Source organism: Lutra lutra, chromosome 3 (genome assembly GCF_902655055.1).
Source record: "Lutra lutra chromosome 3, mLutLut1.2, whole genome shotgun sequence".
Classification (NCBI taxonomy): domain Eukaryota; kingdom Metazoa; phylum Chordata; class Mammalia; order Carnivora; family Mustelidae; genus Lutra; species Lutra lutra.
The window spans coordinates 19312037-19334364 of record NC_062280.1 but is presented as its reverse complement, the minus strand read 5'-3'; the positions used below and the strand labels follow the sequence as shown (position 1 = coordinate 19334364).

At 47.9% G+C, this 22328-nt stretch overlaps 1 protein-coding gene across 5 annotated transcripts in view; it reads left to right on the top strand.

Moving 5' to 3' along the window:
* PLEKHM3 (pleckstrin homology domain containing M3) overlaps positions 1-793 on the top strand; it is a 179403-nt gene extending 178610 nt beyond the window's left edge. For all 5 annotated transcript variants that reach the window (XM_047720887.1, XM_047720888.1, XM_047720885.1 and 2 more), the window contains one exon: positions 319-793. In XM_047720887.1, coding sequence (XP_047576843.1) covers positions 319-496 — 178 coding nt within the window. In that variant the 3' untranslated portion in view covers positions 497-793. The remainder of the gene's footprint in view (positions 1-318) is intronic.
* The last annotated feature ends 21535 nt before the right edge of the window (positions 794-22328 follow it).

Genomic DNA, 22328 nt, shown 5'->3' with positions numbered 1-22328 from the left:
ATCTGCCCATTGTCCCCGTGATCACACCATTGCTAGTTGACTGCTGACTGCTCTCCACTGTAAGCCATAAGCCTCGCCCTAGCCAGTTCTAATCAAAAAGAAAAAAAAAAGTGTTTGTTTTTTTTTTTTTTCAAGTGAAATTCAATCTTGAACATCTCGAAAAAGGAAAGAGCCCATTTCTATGAGTCATCTCTCTTCCCGGTGGCAGGGCTCCCCAGAACAAATGTCCTCTGAGCTGCACGGAGGCCACTGGATGTCAGGTGCCTGTGTCTTGTTCATTCCCGCCTTGGTCATCATCTCTGTGGTTGGCTTTTGCAGGTGTGAAAGCTGTGGGGCCGTTTTCCATTCCGAATGCAAAGAGAAGTCTGTCCCCTGCCCGAGGTGTGTCCGCCGGGAGCTGCAGAAGAAGCAGAAATCTTTCTGGCGGAGGCTGAACGTGGACGAGAGCCTGGAGGAGGCTTGCAACATGTTCGAGCTGTCCTACCAGAACACCTGACTCAGCGGGGGCCCGAGGCCAGGGACTGACCTCTCGCTGAGCCAGCAGCCAGCGGCTTCCTAGCTAGCCAGCCAGATCCCTTTGGAAGAGGAGGATGTCTCATCTCCCGCTAGATATAGATGTATATCCCCATGCATATCCACGCATCCCAGTACGTCCTGTGTGTATGTTCTGTGCAAATCGCTGTCCAAAAGGTCCGTGAGGCCTCCGTGGCTCCAGAAAACTACCAGTAGCTGAATTACACTTAGCCTTGAATTTCAGCAGCTCGCTCCCAAGCAAAATGTGGTTTACACCCAATGCTTTAGAGTCCAGACTTTTTTTTTTTGGCTCTCAGGGGCCATTTTAGTACATAGGACACAGGAGGAAGCATCTCCTACAGAACCACAGAACTTCGGGTTATTTTCATGTTATTTATTTTTAGCCTTCGCAAAGGACGGAGTAACTGAGGCAAATACTCATCACCGTCTGTTTCGTATGAAAATCTTCAGGACACAGGAACGACACCTGGATCGTTCCAGGACCCAGTGTCCCTGACGCCGTCACCTCGGTTTCTACCACACAGGTGGGGATCACCTCAGCCGAGCCAAGTGGCTCAGAGATGAGGCCTGTGCGCTCCCTCTGACAGAAAGCATGCACCCCCGAATTTATGAGGAGAGCTCCTTCTGGGTTTGAGGTTCATCTCCAGTTTTTTCCTGAGAAAAAAGACCTCAGAGACCAATGACTGCATGTGTCGGTCTGTTTGCGGGTATGAATCCCAGCGCCCCCTGATGCCGCAGGCCCCCCACCATAGTCGGTTGAAAACGTAGCTTTCTGAAGAGCAGTTTTCCCGGGGTTTCATGGGTAATACTGATGAGGTCGTAATGGTGCTGGCCTGAGGAAATTCCCTGTGACTGTGGTTAAATACATCGGTTTGCAGACTGGTGGAGATAATGCATACATTCTATAAGTTGGTCTTCAATTTCTTTTCACAGAATCTTGTGTGGGCATTTCCTATTTATTTCAAATGCTTTATTTCTCATTGTTCGTGTTTGCACTTTCATTTGGACCTTTGCTTTGTCACTTCCACTTTTGCATTTTAAAAAATTTACAAAATCCAAGTAACATGGGACTTCAAAACCCCCACGCTAGATTATGAAGACAATGTCAAACTTATAAATATAATGAATTCAATGTAATAATATTGTCTAAATAAATATAGAATCGCACATATAATCGCCACCTTAAAGTGAAACAGAACGTGCTAAAATCGTATCACAGGAGTAGGAAGTCTTAAGAAACTGCTTCCCCGCTTGGCCGAGTGGTGCGGGGCCCTCCCAGGAGCCGTGTCCAGTGGCTGTGACCAGAATGCCAGATGGGACAGCGCTGGAAATCATGGCTCCCATCTTCCCACCAGAACTCTTTCCAGAACAGAAAGATACACTGATCCTGAAACAATGTTCAGGCGACTAAGAAGACTCTCTTGCCACCGAGCAGATGCCTCCAGTGCCCTCCGGGTTTGGTAGTTTCACTGCTGTTAGAGTCTAGAGCATCAGTGGCTCAGGAAGTACAGGATACATTTAACCCCATTGCCACTGCCCCCCGCCCCCCACCCCGACACCTTGCTCCCTCCAGATCCTAACTCTTGATACCTCCGTCCACTTAGAGGCCAGACATTTCAGACAGACTTGTGCAGACTGCCAGTTCCTGAGCCCCAGACCACAGGCTCCATTTATTTCCCGATCCTACAGCAGCTGTAACCAAGGGCATAAAAACTTGCTAAAAGGCCAAGGCTCCCTTCATGAGGAGACCTTACGGAGCCTTTTATTCTTGGAAAAGCAGGTTGACTTTTCTCCCACCCCAGTTACAGAGAATGTTGCACACAAAAAGATAAAGGGTGGAAAAATCTCAAACAAGCACTTGGCAAACAGGCAAACAAATTTGATCCTCTCCTCCTTTTTCCTCCCCTTCGTGAAACACAGTATTTATATTTTCCAGCCTCAGAGAAGATAGCAGAACATGATCTTTCACAAGAGAATTATAGACCTGCTTATTATAAAGCAGATGTGCTCCGATGGCAAAGTGCCTTTTCCTCCGCCCCAGCTCCCTGTCGCCGTAGCTTACTTCTGCCTTCACCATAATTAACGTATCCGTGATCCCAACTGTCAGAGAGGCAGTCCCCCGCACCCTGATTTTGGAGCCCCGAAGTGCAGACGCCCCTCCCAGCACGCTGGCTCTCGGCACAGAATCCCCTGTCCCACCTCACAGGCACCTAGCATCCGAGCGGCCAGGGGGTGCGATTCTGGATCCCAGGCCTCTCTCTGCACCGGTGCCCATGGAGAGGGTCCCACTAAATATGGTCCTCCCTGGGAACTCCTAAGGAGAACCTTCTATCCACATCAATTTCTGCTTATTTTCAGAAGAGAAAAAAAAAGTTATGTGTGTGTGTGTGTGTGTATATATATATATATATATATATATATATATATATATATATATATATGTATATAAAATCGCCATTGGCTACCCAGAAGCAGGACTACTTCCTGGCTACTTCTCTTTTCTCTCCTTTTTGTATGCCCCTACACGGCCCACAGCCACCACCACACAAATCTGATAGGACAGAGCGGAGCCAGCTTCGGAATTGGGTTGTCATGAGTTCAACATTGCCATTTTCCAACCCAGAACGCCTTAGAGCCCATGAACCCCCTTACTGTTTTCCACCCAAACAAATGACTTGGTGCACTGTTAGGTAATTGTTCCACTGCTTAGAAACTGTCGAAACAAAAGCAAACCCGTGGATTACCACCTCCCTAAGACCAAGCTAATACCTGCTTTCCCCTCACATTCCCTCTCTCATCCCATATTAAATAACTCGCACATAAAACACCCGAGAAAATGGCCAATTAATCTCCTAGAGCTGGCAGCCGACTCCGGGGAACCACTTTTCACTTGAAAGGCCCATTCCCTGGTGGATCACTGGAGGAAATCCCTCCTAACGGTGCCAGAAACACATGTGTGAGACCGTCCAACCCTGGTAAAATGTTGGCATCTAACCCTGCAGTAGAGAAGCCAGTTCCCAAAATAGACCTCACTCGCACCACTGTGGGAAGGCCACAAAGTACTTTAAGAGCAGTCAACTGGAATCGCATCGTGTTCTTTCCAGCGCTGATTTTCCCCAACGTTGAAAGTCTCTTTATATGAAAACCACATCAACACTCGTCATCCCCCTTTGCTTCCCTGCTTTTCAGGGGACCGTTTTACCCTTATTTTCCTATCTATAGTACTAAAGGGTAATACTGTTTGGAGCTTGCCCGCTTGATTCGCTGAGAGGGGAATCGCTTTTTGATTCTACTAGGCTAGGTTTCCACCAAAAAGGGAGTATCGGTAGTGTTGGGGATTTGTGGTTTCCAACTAACAGTGGTATTTTGGCTCCTGCAAAAGGACTGTGCCATGACTTTCTTCTGGCTGCAGCAAGAACCCTGGTGTTGACCTCACTCCGGCGAAGCTAGAGTGAGTCCACTTGGATGAGGTCTGGCCTCTGGTTTGTCGCTGCGTGTATACACACTGCACATTGACACTGGAGGGTTTCTCCCTGTGCCTCCTTGAAAAGATCTGGCTTCCAAACCTCTGGGTTTATTCTCTACCTGTTGGCCAAAAAAACCCGCCATGTATAAATTACTGTATTGGGGTAGGACTGGATGCCCCCCTGAATACTTCATGCAAAGACAGACATTATCTGAGGAAGCCGAGATACATTTTGCTCCCAACTGAGGGTGGAGCCAATGCCACTGTCCGTAAATTTAGGCAGAATTATTCATCTCCACCACATTTTATTGAAGTGACCGGATTAGGATGTCAGTCTTCAGCTCTTGATTCTAATACGGCCAAGAGTCAATACAGAGGTTATTATTTTTTTTTTTTACTTTTCCCAGTAAGGAGAGATGCATACAATTTCCCCCTTATTTCTTGAATTTTCTGTCTCAATACATTTGTTACTCTAAGATAATGGCAGAAAGTAGAGAATTTAGGGTGAAACACAACGAAATGAACACTCTCTCCTTGACATGAACTGCGTCAGTAGAGGTACTGTTTTCCTTCCCTTGGTACTTGCTAGAAGCTGGGTGTTAGTGTGCTGTGTACCTTGGACCCTTCTTCTAACCCCGCGTCTAGTAGAACTCATTGCTGTAGGTAGAGCCTGGTGGTGGGTGAGTAAGCCCCACTCGGTTAATTTAAGCAGACAAGTGTTGGTTTCTGGCATGGGGCACAGTTAAGTCCTAGCACCCAGCAATTCCCCATGATAGACAATTCTATATTGTATTCAAACCCTCTGACTTGAAGGGTCTTCTTTGGTGTGTCTTAGTGGGTGCAGGCCAAGGTCAAGTCTAAGTCACTGTTAAACTCTAGGTAAAAGTCGGAAGTGTGGAATGCCCTCCTCAGCACAACCGTGGTTGTCAGGGGTTTTATTTAAAACGGGTTCCCAGTGATCGTGTTACGGGGCACTTTCCTCGCCAAGTGGCCTCCAAAGTGATGGAAGGCATTGTTCAGCTTGAAGAAAGGGACAACTGCTGTTTTCGCTTTCGTTCCTCCCTGTGGAAAGAGATGCCACCCTGTTAGAAAGGTGTGGAAGGAAGCCACAGTCGTTGCCCAGGGCAGGTGCTACAGCAACTCGTAGTGCAGCAAAGACTCCCTTCTCCTGACCATCGCGCTGTCGACCAGCCTCTCCCATTCCCATGGATCTTCCTCGCCCTCCTCCCAAGCCGGTGTCAGGCCTCCTGGCCAGAAAGCCGGAGGCAGACCGCGGGAGCCTGCGCTCGTCCTCCATGCTGGGCTTCCCTGTCTCTCCCCGTAGGAGTGCCTTACAGTACTGCCTCGTGCTTCTAGTCTCCTCCGTGGACCCACTGGAAGCCCTTTGCCTAAACACAGATCACTTTGCTTCTTCCCTGCTGGCCACTCTGTACAGATGCGCTCAGAACCTGCACATTCCACAAGCATGGCTGACCTTTCACCTTTGTTTAACCTGGTGCCTTAACCTGGAGAGGGAAAGATTCCTTTGGGAACATATTGTTAAAGTAGAATGACAGAAACATGGGCTTCCTAGCTCCGTGGACACTTATACCAGGAAATACAAAAGACACAACCACATAATGTTTTAACTTTGTTTAATGCTGGATTTTTTGTGGGTTGTTTTTTTTTTTTTTTTTTAATCACTCTTCATTTGTTTGCTTGCTTTCATTAACCAAACTCAGGGGAATGTATGTCATGATGTCACCAAGGCCAACGCGTAGAGGAATTAAACCAGTTCTCCAGATTTGAATCTGTAAAGTCAGTGAACTTAGCCTTTTTCAGGTTAAAAAATTACAGAAACCAGAGTTTTCTTTTACTGTATAAAGGTTTTCTTTTTTCCTTCGCCACCTGTTTTCCAAGTAGGAAGTGGGAAGCCTCTTAAACACATTGTGATAAAAATGTTTCTGGGTGGCATGGGCAGTCCACCAAGCTATTAAATTTGGCTTTTGCTGCTGGAGGCCTAGGTTCTGATTTCAGTCACCCACCACAATCTTATTTTGAATAGCCAGAAGCCTACCATACAAGATTTAGGGAGGGAAAAAAAAAATCCGTCTTTAAGGAATAGTAAAAGGAAAAATGTTGTTTGCAAACGAAGAGCATTGAACGGGGTGCAGAGAGTTCTGTTCCGCTCGTTGTTTGGCTCCTGGATCAGATCCATGTCATTTTCCCTTAGTTCTGCTCACACGGTACAGAATTAATTACGGTTCTGGGTTTGGGCTATTATATCACTCTGTGTTGAGCTCTTTGAAATAGCTGATGCGCTAACATACACACAAACACACACACATATATGTTGTTTCTGTTTTCTGGAATTCATTGCCTTTTGTTTTGGAATAACTTATCCATCTTTTTGTTTATATCATTTTTAAGTATCAGTAACTGTAATAATATAAGATAAAGTTGTGTTGTTGACAAGAGCCCGAGTTTTTATGGTCATCTGTCATATAATTTAAGTGCACCAGTTCCTAATGTATAAAGTTATCGCTCTCTCAATAAACAATAGAGAAAGTACTTTCTGTTCTCGTAACAACTTCATTAAAATACTGTTTTCACAGGGGTGGTGAAAGCCCAAGATGAGCTCTGGATATTAATTCAAAGTGAAGAGTTAAGTTTTATTGAAAGGAGCTTAATATTATCTTAATATTAATATCTTAATATTAATCTTACAGATTCTGTTTTTTTCTAAATTCATCAACTCACAATACTCTCATCAGCCCTTCCTCTGCTTCTGACGAATAGAGTGTAATTTTTAAAAATGTGCTTGTAGTATTATGGTTCTTGTTTGCCAAAATGGCATGATTTCCATCTGAGACAAACCCTCCGAAGCTCATGGTGGAAGGTCTTCCTACCACACGTAGCTCTGCCCCAAGCCTCCTTGCCGTGCTTTCATCTCGCCACCTAGACGGACCAGGGGCAGTCAGTGAGCCACTAGGCAAGGATGCTGGTCTTCCTGAAGACCATATCTGGGGGGCAAAGAGTGAGAAGCAGAGTCGTGTTCATGTGAAAGACAGCCGTCCTCTGGTGTTGAGGCGTGGTCGCGAGTCCCTGCGTCACCCAGCCTGGGCTGGCCCTTGCTCTGCCACCACAAAGGCCATGGAGTGGAACAGCTGTCCTCTAGTAGACTTTCAAAATGCCCTTTAAACTCACTTTCACAAAGACACTGAAGAATAGTAAAGGTGCTTCTGGTTAAACATTTACCAAAGGTGAACCCCGAGCCTCACTCCCCAAGACCTGCCTAACCCTGTTCACGCCCAGCTTCTCCGCCTCCTCCTTTGGGAAACCAACTGGGGCTCATGCCCCTTCTGTCCAAGGAACGACTGGACTTCATCCTCACAAGAAACCTGTTATAATCGGCGATAAAGAGAAATGAGTTAATGTTTCACAGAGCCAAACCCAACATCCAATCTAGTGGGAGCTGGGATTCATTGGATTCATGGCACTGGTTAGCTTTTCCCCAGCTGTAACCTGGAGAGGCCGGGGAACTCCAAGAAGTTCGACACTATCAGAGGGAAGAGATGCAAAGATGTTCTCAGAAGGATGGAAAGAGACGCTATTTTGTTCCTCTCTCCCCACCCCAGGAGATGATGATTTGAATCTCCCTCCCCTCATTGTTTCCCCTGTCCTGTCCTTTGATGACAGCTCAAGATCATGGCTTTAATCAGCGGGTCCCACATCAGAAACACAAAAACAAAAGCAAAATGTCAGGACCCCATCACAGACAACCGAATCCGAGTCTCTCCGGATGGGGCCCGAGTGTTTATTTCTCAAGAGCTCCCTGGGTGATTCTCATGTGTTCTGCAAGTTAAGAACCATTAGATGAAATGAAGCAAGTTGCCCTGAAATAAACATTCGCTTGGCATCCTGGTGGTCGGCAGTGGGAAGGACGGCACAGGGATGTGGACGGACTGCATGGCCTTAGTTGCCCTCTAACTGACATCCCTTCTTCCCATCAGACGCAGGAGAACAGTACTTCGGAATTGCCGCTCAGGGGTTGCAATCATTTCCATAAAACCTTTATACCCCCTTTATTTTCTTCCAGGGTGTGGTGAGCTCCTAGTTCTCCAGTATATACTCTCGCCAGACAGCCTGGTGAATGGAAGAGGCCAGGTTAATGGCCACAGGTGACTAAGCGAGCTACAAAGAGAGCCTTGTATTCTCTCTTTCATTTTTTCACTCCTCCTGGTTCTGCTGCACTTGTCCTCACACACAATGTGCGTGTGAGAGTCTGCTCTCAGTTCAGGCCCATCCAGCGAACTTGACCTCACAAGTCTTGAGAGTGGTGTTTCAAATGGAAAAGTACCACGTGCCTCTTGCCCAGAAAGATCTGGGAAATTCATGAAATCGGAGGCTGTGTCCCAATTTGCCTTGGTTCAGTAGAAGGACTGGACCTGAAAATGAACCAGAGTCATTCCAAACGCAGGCACCTATTAAACTGACAAATTTCAGCCTTATTTGCCAGTTACAGGTGAATGGACGCAGTCAGTGACTTTGATGACAACTATTCCTCATTCGTGAGCTTTTCCAAAGGGTTCAGAGTCTCAACAATTATCATTTCCTCTGTGCCCATGGTTATCAAATGGAAAACACCCAGAGTAGCAGTGACTTAATTCAAAATCAACTACAGACCATAAGTAGTGCTATGGGGCAGGAGTACAACTAGAGATGAACTTGGGTCTGCCGGGGCATTATCTGGGATTCGTTCTAAAGCAGCATCATTAGAAACTACATCCTGATTGGGGGGGGTTTCTTAAATTTATCTCTTAATATTGTATTGGATTCTGATTGGGGATAGAGAATTATTCCTCCCCCAGGATAACAAAGGCCTCTGGTACCTAGAACCAGGAAGCCCAAGGCAAAACACACCCAGCAGAAAGACAGAGTTCATGCTCTCCCATTGGCATCGTTTGTTCACAGCTTGGGCAGAAATGTCCAGCAGGAAGAATAAAGTGCTCCCATAGCTGAATGTACAAGAATTCTGATTTATGGGCAGTGACTTCCAGTTTACCTGGACAACAGGGAAACTCATTACTCCACCTTTATTTCCTATTCCCCTGGTTTTATGCAAATCAGCTGGAGTTCAGGAGTTCATGCCACAATTCGGATCCTACTGTACAGTCTCAGACAGCTGCAGGTCAGGGGGAAATTCCAACAGCTTTTATGCTGATGCTCCCAGACAGACTGATAAGAGAATCACTTTCAGTGACTTCCCTGTTCTCCCAGGATGGTCTGTTCTGAAGCTGAAGGGCTGCTATTAGCACAGTAATTTTTTCAGATGAACATTGAGCTAAATTATCTCAAATGTATGAAGGAGAATCTCTCACTGTGTTACGGAAAATTGCCTCCCAAATTACAAGACTATACAAAGCACATATTAATTTGGGGCCCAAGGACATCCAAATTGCCTTAGCTTCTGTACTGTATTGTAATGACACACTCTTAATAATGCCAGGTTCCGAGGATACCGCGAGGTACACACTGTTAGGAAAATCAACCAGGAGCTTTCTCCATGATGATCCCCGCATGCATACCCAAGCCCAGCGAGAGGCATTTTGTGCTGAGATTCAAGCCTTTTGCGAGGAAATAAATCCCCATTGCAGGGGAGTGAATTTGAATTCTAAACTGGGTTAACTTCCCCAGATAGCTTTCTCACTAATGCTCAGTTTGATGTTTGCCTCTGACCGAGGCAACAGAGGAAGCAGCATCAGCAGCCCCAGTGTCCAGAGGAGATGCCCAATGACAGGTGTCTCGGGAAGTACTCCTGCGCGCGGACGTTCAAGTCCACGCCAAGGTGAAAAAGGGAAAGCAGAGGCCAGGCACTGGCTGATAGTCTTCCCCAGGTGCCAGAGCTGTCATGATCACGTGTCAATGTGTGGTCCCACAGACAGTGAGCCCTGGAACCAGCCCTGCCTGAGTCTCCCCCACACCAGTCCCCTGGCACCCAACAGTCAGCTCACGCACAGCCCACCACAGAATGCTTCGAATGAGGCTTTTCAAAGATAAAAATAAACATTTTCAAGATAAAAATTATTAGATTTTGCCTTGTTTGCTTCACCTAGCCTTGTTTTCCATTTTTCACTTTTTTGAGGAACTATCACAAAGCCAATCCCAGACATAATGGTATTTTATCGCCCATATGCCTTAGTACCCATCTAAAACAGATTTGTATTTTTAGGGGCACGTAGGTGGCTAAGTCAGTTGAGCATCTGACTCTTGATTTTGGCTGGGGTCAAGATCTCGGGCCTACATGGAGTCAGACTCTGTGCTCGGCAAGGAGTCTGCTTCAGGTTCTCTCCTACTCTCGCAAATAAATAAGGAAGGAAGGAAGGGAAAGAGAGAAAGAAAGGAAGAAAGAAAAGACAAGAGGAGAGGGAGGTAGGCAGGGAGGGCAGAGGAAAAGAAAAAAGAAAAGAAGAGAAGAGAAAAAAAAAAGTGTATTTTTTTCTAGATAATCTACCTGCCATTATACACCTAAAAAATTAACAATGTTTTCTTGGTATCTGATACTGTTTCAAATCGAATTCATCTTATTATCTCAAAAACATCTTTTGTTATTTTGTTTGTTCAAACAGTAAAGCTTTTACAAAATAAAGATAAGATCGTGAAGTGCCCCCGCCCCAAGGCTTGATAATTGTAAAAGGCTCTGGTTCCTCCTCAGCTTCCCTTCTGCCTTTTTTTTTTTTTTAAGATTTTATTCTTTTTTTAAAGTAGTCTCTACACCCAATGTGGGGCTCAGAGTCACAAACCCCGAGATCAAAAGTCACACGTTCTACCGACTGAGCCAGCCAGGCGCCCCGCTTCCACCTTCTTTAAGGCACGGGTGTCCCCGTCTTCCTTCAGAGAACAATACTCTCCATTCCAGGTCATCCCGGTGGCCAGTCAGAGTCTGACTGTTGGGACCCGGAGCCTGAGCTGGGCCAGCCGGAGTGTGAACTTGACAGGAGCTGAGTGTGCCGGCGGATGACAACCACTAAAGGGGCTTTCTGTTTCTCCAACTCCCTTGAAACTGCCCTGAACTCTGCTCTTCCAAAGACCTGGTGGTTTTTATTCCTTAAATTCTATCAACTATGCAACAATGGCTTCTCTCCTCAAGTTAGCCAGAGCTGGTTTCTCACTCAATGCCTTTCCCACACAACATCTCATCACAATTTGTCCCCTTCCAAGGTCCATTTGCCATCCTGTCCCAGCCAAGGCTCCCAGCCGAGGCTGCAGCGTGAACACACAAGCATGAACCTGTCAGGAGCCACCATCCCTGTCCTCTGTGTTCGGAAGGTGATCCAGAATGCTAGTGGCTTACCAAGGGTCTGAGGAACGGACTAACTGAAACAATGAGCTCAAGGAAAAGGATTGGTTCCAAAAGAATCCTTGAATTGCAGGGGTGGCAGAGGGTCCCCATCTGTGGTTTCCCAGCACATGCTGAGACCCAAGACTCTGGCTCCTGGGCTGACCTGACACTCTGGTCCTCAAACCTCACCTGACCCCTCGATGCCCTCACCAAAAAGACAAGAGCTCAGATGTCCTCCTTCCATTCTCCCTTGGATGAGCGTTTCGCTCTAAAGCATAAGAGACCAGGGAAAAAAAACTTAAAGGCACAAACACCCGTGGGAGAGATGGGCCGTGTGAGGAGTCCTCCCCAATAAAAGCCTCAGTCCAGATTTCTTGGAAATGCCGCTATCTGCAGTGTGGTTGGTTAAGCACATGGCTTTTTTATTTTTGTCATCAGATATAAATGGCTACTTGATAAGGTCGTTATTTAAAGCAGGCAGAAGCCCAAGATTATTATAATCAAAACTTCTCAACTCCAGTTTCTCCCTAATAAAACTTCTGGTCTCCAGCCACAAAAAGACCAAGATAACGGAAGGAATGGATTCCCGGTGGCAGAGTTAGCATCACGCACGCTGGAGCTGGGGCAGCCCTTGTCCAGCTGGACCAGCAGCAGCAGCTGGAAAGCCCTTAGGAAGGCAGTTCTCAGGCTCTGCCTGGACTGGGGGCGGCGCGTGGGTGGGTCCCAGGGCTCTGTGTTGGAGCAACCTTCCACTCCAAGAGATTCTGATGCAGGCTGAAGTCTGAGACCCAAGGGAACCTCGAGGAGGTCTGCCAATAATTCAGCCCTCCCTGCCTCCCCCTTCAGTCAGCAAACCTTTCTGGAGGCCTCCTGTGTATGCCATGCATACAGGTGTTGGGTACTGGGGGTACAAAGACAACGAAGACGCAGGCTCCACCCTCCAAGGACCAGTGCGGCATGGGGCGGGGGGGCGGGAGGGGTGTTGGGCCAGGGGAGGTGAGCATGGAAGCAAATAAGGCCTGGGAGCCAGCACAGTTGTTGCAACAGTTAGATAGACTCCGGGCCTCTCTGTTTTGACACTGGGTGACCTTGATTGAGTGCAATACTCAACCTCTTAGGGAGGCTAAGAGGCCTCAGTTTCCCCATTGCCTTCTCAATGGAGTAAAATCATCCCCCAGTTCTGGGGCTGTTGGGAGGTTTAGGTGAAATGACGTGGATAAGAGCACTTAGCCCTGGGCCTGACACACACAGAAAAGAGGACTAGAGGTCAGGCCCTGTGGTTTTCAGGGTGCAGAGCGAGAGCATGAAAGAAGGTGTGGGCTGGCCCCACCTGGCCAGGAGGAGCTTCCGGGAGAGGGTATGTTTGACGTTGGTCTCAGAAGGTGAGTCATTCTGTGCAAAGGAAGGGTGTCCGCGGGAGCCATGTGTCTGGGAGGCTCCTGCAAGCTCTGGGGGACACCCTGGGGCCTCTCACACCTTCTCCAGCAGCATCATTTGGCAACCATTGTGTTCTGGTCTACAATCCTGGCCAACTCCGCTTCTGGACCAGTTTAAAGGTCAGAGTCTCCATCCAGAGCTCCCGGACTTTGTGAGAGTCTAATGCACCTGTAGGCAAATGGCTCAGCCTTCTCCCTTTCTGGTTTCCTCCCTTCGCTGAGAAATGTGGTGGAAACGGGAGGTAACCACACAGCAGCCTCAACACCTACCTTTCGACCATCCCATGCAGAGCTTCCCCCAGAGCCTTCTCTCACCTGCCTCTCCCACTTTTCCATCCATTAGTGGAAACGCTGGAACACTGGACAGAGATGTGGGGGCGGCTCATTTTCCTTCCCACAGTTGACCTTAGGGGGGTTCGCCCAAAATCTTCCACCAGGACCCTGAAGTTGTCTGAGGCAAAGTCTACTTTTTTCCCATAACAATTCTTTTCTCCTTCATTTGTATTTTTAATTTAGAAAGCCCAACACGAGCCCCAAGTGGTGTGCCCCCTCTGCAGATCTGTCCCCCCTCCTCTCACCAGGAACCCGGGGCCTCCCGTCCTCCTCCTCCTTCTCCTCTCCTTTTATCCCGGTGGCCCACTGATTGGAAAAGAGCGCCCCCCCTCTTCCTCCCAGCCCCACAATTGTCACCACCAATTAGTGCATTGTTAGGACACACAATGGCGTTACTGTAGCCAGTGGAATGGGAGGCCTTTGTGCTTCTCCAGCCGGCCGTGGGGGCAGTCAAGTTTCATTTAGAGACTTAAAACACCACGCCAGAAGAAAAATGCTATCAGAAAAGCAAAAAGAATAAAGGGGAGGTGGTGGGGGGAGGGGGGAAAAAAGTACCAAAAAAAAAAAAAAAAAAAAAAGACAGAGAGAGAGAGAGAAAGAACAGAAGGAGAATGTGAAGTTGAAGATGAAGGCCCTAGGAAAAGAAGGGAGGGCAGCAAGCGAACGTTGAAAAGAGAAGGGAAAAATTCTGCTATTCAGGAGTTAGCCTGAACTCATGAAAGACCTGAGTGGTTGCCACACGCTGAACCACCCCCCCCAACCTGGAACACAAAAAGGGGCTCGGGCTTAACAGTAATTAGTGGCCTGATTGTGCTTGGAACACTGTGTGTCTTTAGAAGATTTCTCCAACTTTCCTATTTTTTTTCCAGTCCTCACAAGTGAAGGGGGCGGGGGGAGAACAGCAGGGGCTATGGGGAGGGAAGGGCCTGCGAGCCGTGTCCCCCCCACTCTGGCCCCCCCACCCGCCCCAGCAGCCCGGGAGGGGTGCAGCTCAGCCTTTCTCTTTGACAGGTAAATTGGATTTTGTTCTCTGAAGCTTGTAACTAATTACAGAGGGTATTTTTCTGTAAGAACGTGGCATATGGGTACGTTTTAGAGTCACTGTTTTATTTGTTTCAAGGGCCTTCCAGGCAGCCCAGTCCTTTTTGCAGCCGGCGAGATGCCCCCAGAGGCCCAGCCCTTCCATCCAGGGCCCACGGGCTGTGGACTTCTCCTGTCAGCCAAACTCACGTCCAGAGCCTTTTCTGCTTGTAAAATTCAGATCCCAGTTTAAACCCAGGACCGACCTGGGAAAGCAGCCTTCACTCCCGCACTAGAATGCGCTTGGAGCATCGATAGACCGCTCTGGGGCTGATCATACAACCTCCCCCTGGCTTTTCCTCCTTCTCTTCCCCCTCACTGATCCCTAAAACCTTCAGAAGTGTTCTGTGCTTACAAGAGCTGAGGGACAAGGAAAGTTCTCTGAGACAAAGAAGCCCCCCTAAAGTTAGGCTGGTCTCCTGAATGCCCAAGTTCATTCGCATTCATATTCACAGTCTCTCTCTCCCTCCCTCCCCCCCTCTCTCCCTTTCATCTCCCACCTAGCCCACACCACATTTTCTAGAAAGTGCAAAGACTCACCAAGTCGGACTTGCCAGGGAACTAGCATATTCACGGGTTACTACTTTTTTTTTTTTTTTTAAAGATTTTATTTATTTGACAGAGAGAAATCACAAGTAGGCAGAGAGGCAGACAGAGAGAGAGGAGGAAGCAGGCTCCCCGCTGAGCAGAAAGCCCGATGTGGGGCTCGAACCCAGGACCTGGGATCATGACCTGAGCTGAAGGCAGCGGCTTAACCCACTGAGCCACCCAGGTGCTCCCCTTTTTTTTTTTTTTTTAAAGATTTTGTTTATTTATTTGACAGAGAGAGATCACAAGTAGACGGAGAGGCAGGCAGAGAGAGAGGGAAGCAGGCTTCTTGCTGAGCAGAGAGCCCGATGTGGGACCCGATCCCAGGACCCTGAGATCATGACCTGAGCCGAAGGCAGCGGCCTAACCCACTGAGCCACCCAGGTGCCCGGGTTACTACTTTTTAACAGTTTTCTTGGAACAACGAAGCCGGACGCAGTCAACTCATAACTTGTACCTACTTCACTCTGCGATTCGTACTTGTTATTTCCCTTCAATGACATTAAATCGGCCTCCCCTTTGCCTCGCCCCGGGTCAGACCAGACTCCGATTAATGTATTTATAAATAAGCTAATGAAGACCTCCGCTCCATGCAAGGTTTCAATAAAATCCCCCCCCACCCCCGCCCAGAAACGAAGCCTTCAGAATTTACCCAGGACTGTCTAACCAGTCTGCCTCCTCTTTTTGGCTTTTCCATGTTTGAAGTGGAAAAAACCAGGGGCTGTTCCCAAGCATTTACCTGGGATGGAAGGGTTGGTGGGAGGGATGTCCAGGAACTTGAAGACCAGAGTTCTAATCCACATCCCCAGTGATGGGAGCGGCCAGGGGCAGGTGGCTGTAGACCTGGGCCAGCTCACTGTGCGTGTGAACGTGTGTGTGTGTGTGTCGAGGGGCTACTAAGCTCGCCCTAAGGTGCTGTGATGAGTGTGGCAGGGTTAGAAGAGAGATCCTAACCAGAGGGAGGAGTCCTGGCACTGGACACACACTGGCTTCCTTCCCCGCTGTCTGCTGGGCAGGAGAGCTGCCCACAGTGCCTACTTCTTCCTTCCTCTCTCCCTGCTGTGCCGTGGGGACTATTCTGGGCTCTGGGTGGATGTCTTGGCTCCCTCCCCTCTCTCCCCTACAAAAAGGACACGTCCTGATTCAGTCAGGAAATGAGAAGTAAAATTCTCTGATAGTGTCCCATGCCATGTCACAAACACGCAGGTCAGGAAATGCAAGTCCCAGGGAGGCTTGAGCAAAGGAGGATGGAGCCTCCTAAGGGCTTGCTTCTAGGGTAGAGAGGGGAGCTGGTTCAGGTCCCCCAGACCTGGAGGAGGGCAAGAAGGGTAAGGTGTGCCCTGAAAGTATTCTGGGTGAGGAGCTGGTGGCACTCGCCCTCCACCCTCAGCCTTGTGCTCTGGGAGGGGTAACGGGAGCCCAAGATGCCAGAACCTTCCAAGGAGGAGGCTTAAGATTGGTCAGTGGACGACAGCCCACTTGGACTTAGAGCTTGAAGACCATGAGTTCCAGAGTTCATGTCCGCACCACACACCCCACATGCTGTCCAGTCAGAGTCCCATCTCTTCCGTATCTCTTCCGTGTCTCTCTGACACTTCTCTTGTCTTTAGCCCTCTTTCCAGGCCATTTCAGTCAATGTAAATTATGAATGAACTCCAAGGCAACAGAAATGTGCCAGGATTTCCCATACTCATTTGCGCGACCTTAAATGAAGTGCTGTATTTAAGAAATACACGTTTTGAGGGGCACCTGGGTAGCTCAGTGGGTTAAACCCTCTGCCTTCGGCTCAGGTCATGATCCCAGGGTCCTGGGATCGAGCCCCGCATCGGGCTCTCTGCTCTGTGGTGAGCCTGCTTCCCTTCCTCTTTCTGCCTGCCTCTCTGCCTACTTGTGATCTCTCTCTGTCAAATAAATAAATAAAAATCTTTAAAAAAAAATAAAAGAGAGAGAAAGAAATACACGTTGATTGAAAGTATCATTAAGTTTTCACTCTAGTGACCACACCATGCTCGGTGTGCATTCTCACGGTGACACTCCTCACTCCGGCATCACGCAGGCCCCTCAGGACAACAGCGCAGGTCACCCCTGCTGGGACCAGTATGGCAGCCTCTGGTAAGGGGTGTGCCCTAGAGAACCGCGGTCCAGTTGGACTTGCTGCAATGCCAGGAGTGTCCTGAGGCCCGTATGGATGCCACCAGCACTTGAACTGTCATAGCCAGTGCAACTAACAATAGGAATGTTTAACCTTATTTCATTTCAAATAGTATAAATTTCAACAGCCACGGGTGGCTGAAGCTCCCACTTGGACAGCACAGCCTTCCCTCATGCTATCAGTCCCTGCCGTGGCCAAGGAGCAAGTCTGTGCAGAAGGACATCTGTGCAAATGACAGTCTTTGAGCACTTCAGGAGGAAGATTTCCAATGAAAGGGGAAACAGGCTTTTCTGTCTCCCTTGATGGAAACCACCAACTTCTGTCTATGCACGTTCTGCTGACAACCATGATGTGGGGCTCCCTGGAGTAGCCACATGTGGTCTTACCTCAAAATGAGAAAGAGAAGCCTTCCACACCTAGGTGGGAGGGGAATGCCCAGCCCAGGCAAGGGATTCTGTGATGGTTACCCAGGGCAAGAAGACGAGTCTACATTCCTTTCCTCCCAAGCTGTCAAAGGATTCCAGTTAACATTAGTTAGGGCTCTCCGCGGAGGAGCCTACAAGGCCAAGGTCACAGTCTGGGTGTGAACCAGTGCAGGGTCATCCGACGGCTGGTGTGTTAAAGACTTCAAGTAAGGCAGGGAGAGAGGGAGAGAGTGGGAGAGAGAAGTGAGAGCGAGGGAGAGAGAAACGCTTCCATCTACAAGGAGCATTGTTTCTTTCAGTGAGGACTCTGTAACTGATGCAGGTAACGGCAGATCCCCCCGGGACAATTTCAAAGATGAGAGCAGCTGGGGGAGTAGAACTCACAGCAGATCTGGGCGGTGGGGAATCAGAAGGTGCAGGTGAATCACAGACCAGTGCGCCCACAGTGTCTTGGCATTTAAAATGATCCACACTCTTGGGGCGCCTGGGTGGCTCAGTGGGTTAAAGCCTCTGCCTTCGGCTCAGGTCATGGTTCAGTTCAGGTCATGGTCCCGGGGTCCTGGGATCAAGCCCCACATCGGGCCTTCTGCTCTGCGGGGAGCTTGCTTCCTCCTCTCTCTCTGCCTGCCTCTCTGCCTACTTGTGGTCTCTCTTAATACATAAATAAAATCTTTAAAAAAAATAAAATCTTTAAAAAAATAAAAAATAAAATCTTTAAAAAAATACATAAATAAACATAAATAAAATCTTTTAAAAAAATAAAAAAATACAAAAAAATAAATAAAATGATCCACACTCTTGCAAAAAAAGACAACATCCCTGTAGGAATGATAATTCCAAATGTTATTTTAAATTGTCATCCTTGGGCGCCTGGGTGGCTCAGTGGGTTAAAGCCTCTGCCTTCGGCTCAGGTCATGGTCCCAGGGTCCTGGGATGGAGGCCCGCATCGGGCTCTCTGCTCGGCGGGGAGTCTGCTTCCTCCTCTCTCTCTCTGCCTGCCTCTCTGCCTACTTGTGATCTCTCTCTCTGTCAAATAAATAAATAAAAATCTTTAAATAAATAAATAAATAAATAGTCATCCAAAGGAGAGATTACTTTCTCATGCCTCCAAGTAAAATGGGGGTCCTCTTCTCATTTTGGCTGCCTCCACTCTCACCAGGTTCCCTAGGGGTGCTTCCTACTTAATAGGCCCCAGAGCCTGCAATTCTAGAAAAGGAGCTACACTTAAGACCGGATGTTGGGATGAGCACGAGGGAAAGGCCAGCAGGAACTTTGCGGGGGGGTTCCCCTTAAAGTCTGACTGATGGCATTCACAAACAGGCACATGGCATTCTTTCCGGAAATATAAAATTCAATCTTTCTTCTCCTCTCTGAGAACAGTTGTTCATACCACTTATTTGCAGCGGACGCTAAGGTCTCAGAGGCTCCGAAATGGTTGTCCACTGAAAACACACTTTATCAGTCAGTACCTGGGTCCAGTGCTATATTTGAGAAGAGCCTCTGGCCCTGGAGATGTCACCGTTTGTCTGGTGCGACAGGAAACAAAGTTCGGAGGCAATACAAGAGCAAACATACCCCTGTATGAAGCTGGGAGTCGCAAACTCCCTGTGCACTCAGGTTCAAAAGGCAGGATCTCTAAGGGCTACAGTTGGGGAGCAGCGTCACCCTGCATACGAGCAGAGCCATTCCCCAGGGATGACAAGTTGGAGTGTTCATGCTGCATCCTGGAGGCGCCTCCGGCCCCAGGAACCTGGCAGCCTCTCAGGGAAGCAGTCTCAGTAGGGGGGAAGGGGTCAGCCAGGGAAGCTGTGGCCCTCTGAGGTTCACAGAGAGAGTCACCCCAACCTGCATTCCACAGCCTGCCAAGGGGCACGAGCAAATCTTCCTGCTCCCGTTCCATGCATGTCTCCCAGCAAGGTCGCTCACTCTTGGCCATGGTTCCCAGTAGGAACCCTGGTCCGGTCTTGGGGTACCATGGACACAGATAAAAAAATGGTGAAGACCTCAGCGCCTGCCACCAAAGGCACAGGGATGAATTCCCAGCTCCACTCCTGACCACGAGCTCTCCAGCCAGTGACTCAGCCTTCCTGAGCAAAGCCCCCCACCCCACATTTGTCAAACGTGCATGTTTACGGTTCCCCTGCAGGATTATGTTAAAGATTAAATAACAGATGTGCAGTGTTCAGCAAATTATTTGGTACATATTAAGCCTATACTAATCTTTTCTGGAGAAGAGGCAGGAGGACTGTGTGAAGAACTACGGTCCCTTTTCCACGCTTTTCTAGTCTATGGGTTATTTGATCACTAACTATCCTCATTTTGACAAAGCTCACCACAGGACCGTTTCCCTGCCGTGCTTTTCAAATAACAGAAACTTGAATGATCTGTGACTTTCATAGCAATTTGGCTTAATAGTTTTTTTCCCCCTGAGCCTGGCAGAACAGGTTAAACTTAAGGAGAGCTGTGCTAGGAGTTATCATGAAGGATTTCATTGAGCTTCCGGATCAGATGGATTGCAGTGAATCCTTAAAAAGAAACTGATGGAACCATGAGCTGTCCAAAAGTAATTCAGTCGTTCAGTAAACATTTACCGAGCACCTTCCGTGAGGCAGGCCCTGTCTTCGTCCAGATGGCCACCTGTGTGCTCTTATCTTTAGAATAATAAAAATTCTCATCAATAAATAGTTCTTAAATAATCAGAGATAAGGACAAGTGTTTGGATCTGGAAGGATGTAGAACGTTGTTTTTAAATGTGAAAATTCTGCCAGGTGTATAACAGATAAAAGAATAAACATCCAAATTACATAAAGATTGTCTAAAATCCCATTAAAAATCATACCTGTGGGCAGTGTATAGCATAGTGAATTTAAGTTGCCAGTAAACACAGGAAAGATACAGTAGAATGGGATGTGGTCTTAGAAGGAACGAGCGAGGACGAGATCGCCTATGATCCAGCAGTTCCACAGGTGGGTACCGACGGAAGAAATGATAGCCAGGACTCCAGCAGACCTTTGCACACCCAGGTTCACGGCTACATCAGTCACAGTAGCCCAAAGGTGGGAACGGTTGATAGAAGAGGGAAAAACAAAATGTGGTGTATACCTACCAGGGACTGAGAGCCTTTAAAAGGAAGAAAATTCTGACATATGCTACCACAGGGATGATCCTTGCAGACATGATGCTAAGTGTAATTTACCGACACAGAAAGGCACATACCACGTGATCCCACTCAGAGGAGGACCCGGAGCAATCAAATTCAGGGAGACAAAGTAGAAGAGTGGTCGCCAGGGCAGAGGTGGGACGGGGTAGGGTAGGGGTGGGATGGGGTGGGGTTGGTTTGTGGGGGTGGGGAAGGTGGAGCTCCTGTTTCACTGTTTCATGAGTGCAGAATGCAAGGAGGGAAAATGAAAGAGTTCTGGAGATGGAGGGGCCAGTGATTGAATGTGAATGTGCTTGATGTCACTGAACTGGACACCTAAAAATGGTTAAAATGGCTAATTTTATGTTATGGATATTTAACCACAATTTTTAAAAAAAAGTTATTTCCAAACTTGGATTCAAAAATCACTATCATTCTAGGGGTACCTGGCTGGCTCAGTCAGGGGAGTGAGCGACTCTTGATCTCCAGGTTGTAAGTTTGAGCCCCATGTTGGGTGTAGAGATTACTTAAAAAAATAAAATCTTTAGAGGCACCTCGGTGGTTCAGTCGGTTAAGCGTCCAACCCCTAATTTCGGCTCAGATCATAGTCTCCAGGTGGTAAGACTGAGCTCCAAGTGGGGCTCCACACTTGGCATGGACCCTGCTTAAGGTCTCTCTCTGCCCCTCCTCCCTTGCTCTCTTTCTCCCTCAGAACAAAATAAACAAACAAAAAACAACCCACCATCATCCTTCTTTTTTCTAATTATGCCTTAAAAATACCCTTCTTTCTCCTCCCGTCATTGAACTTCTTGAGTGTGCTTTTACTATTAAAAATGCAGGGGAGGGGTGGGGCGCCCGGGTGGCTCAGTCTGTTGAACATCTTGCCTTTGGCTCAGGTCATGATCCCAAGGTCCTAGGATCGAGCCCCTTGTCCGGCTCCCTGCTCATTGGAAAATCTGCTTCTCCCTCTCTCTCCCCCTGCTTGTGCTCATTCACTCTCTCTCAAATAAATAAATAAAATCTTTTTTTAAAAAAATGCAGGACACCTGGGTGACTCTCCCCATCACTCGTGCTGTCTCTCTCCCTCTGTGTGTGTGTGTGTGTATAATATATAAAATAAATAAATCCTTTAAGAAATTAAGAAACAATTTTTAGAAGAACGAGGGACGCAAAGAAAGAAGTCTATGATAAGTCATGATGTGAAAAAGGTTGCTGTACACAATACCTTTCCACTTATGTTAAGAAAAAGAAATCTATCGTACCTGCACAAGCCGGGGAAAGGTCTTCAAGGAATCACCCTACACTGATCACAGAACTTGCTTCTGAGGAAAATGGGGGTGGGGGGAGTAAATGGGAACTTGTGATTAACTTTTATCATGGAATAACTTTAAAATAGGTCCATAACTCCCCAGTGTCAGGGGAGGAAGGCTGGAGTCTCCTGCCAGGCAGCTCGGCAGTGAGGGCCCAGGCCTGCCGCCATGTCTGACCGGAAGGACATGCTACAAGGTGGAGAACAGGCTAACGCATGCCCAGGGTAGGAGAAGACCTTTCAGATCGCGAGTATTACGAACGGTTGTCAGTAAAAATAAAAACATACCTGTGAAGTCGTGAGTTTCAGCTTCCCATGTTGGAAATAGGGCCACAGCAGTTCGGTTTGGGAGGGGACAGCTCAGCCTTGAGCCGGAAATACAGGAGTCAAAAGACACCACAGGTTATTGGCGTGAGGTAGGCAAACTATTTTACCTCTTCCACATTTCTCCTCATCTGTAAAATGGGTACAACAAGAATACAGATAGGGAGTGGTCGTGCAGATTATAAAGCATCTGGCATATACCAAACACCCAGTAAATACCA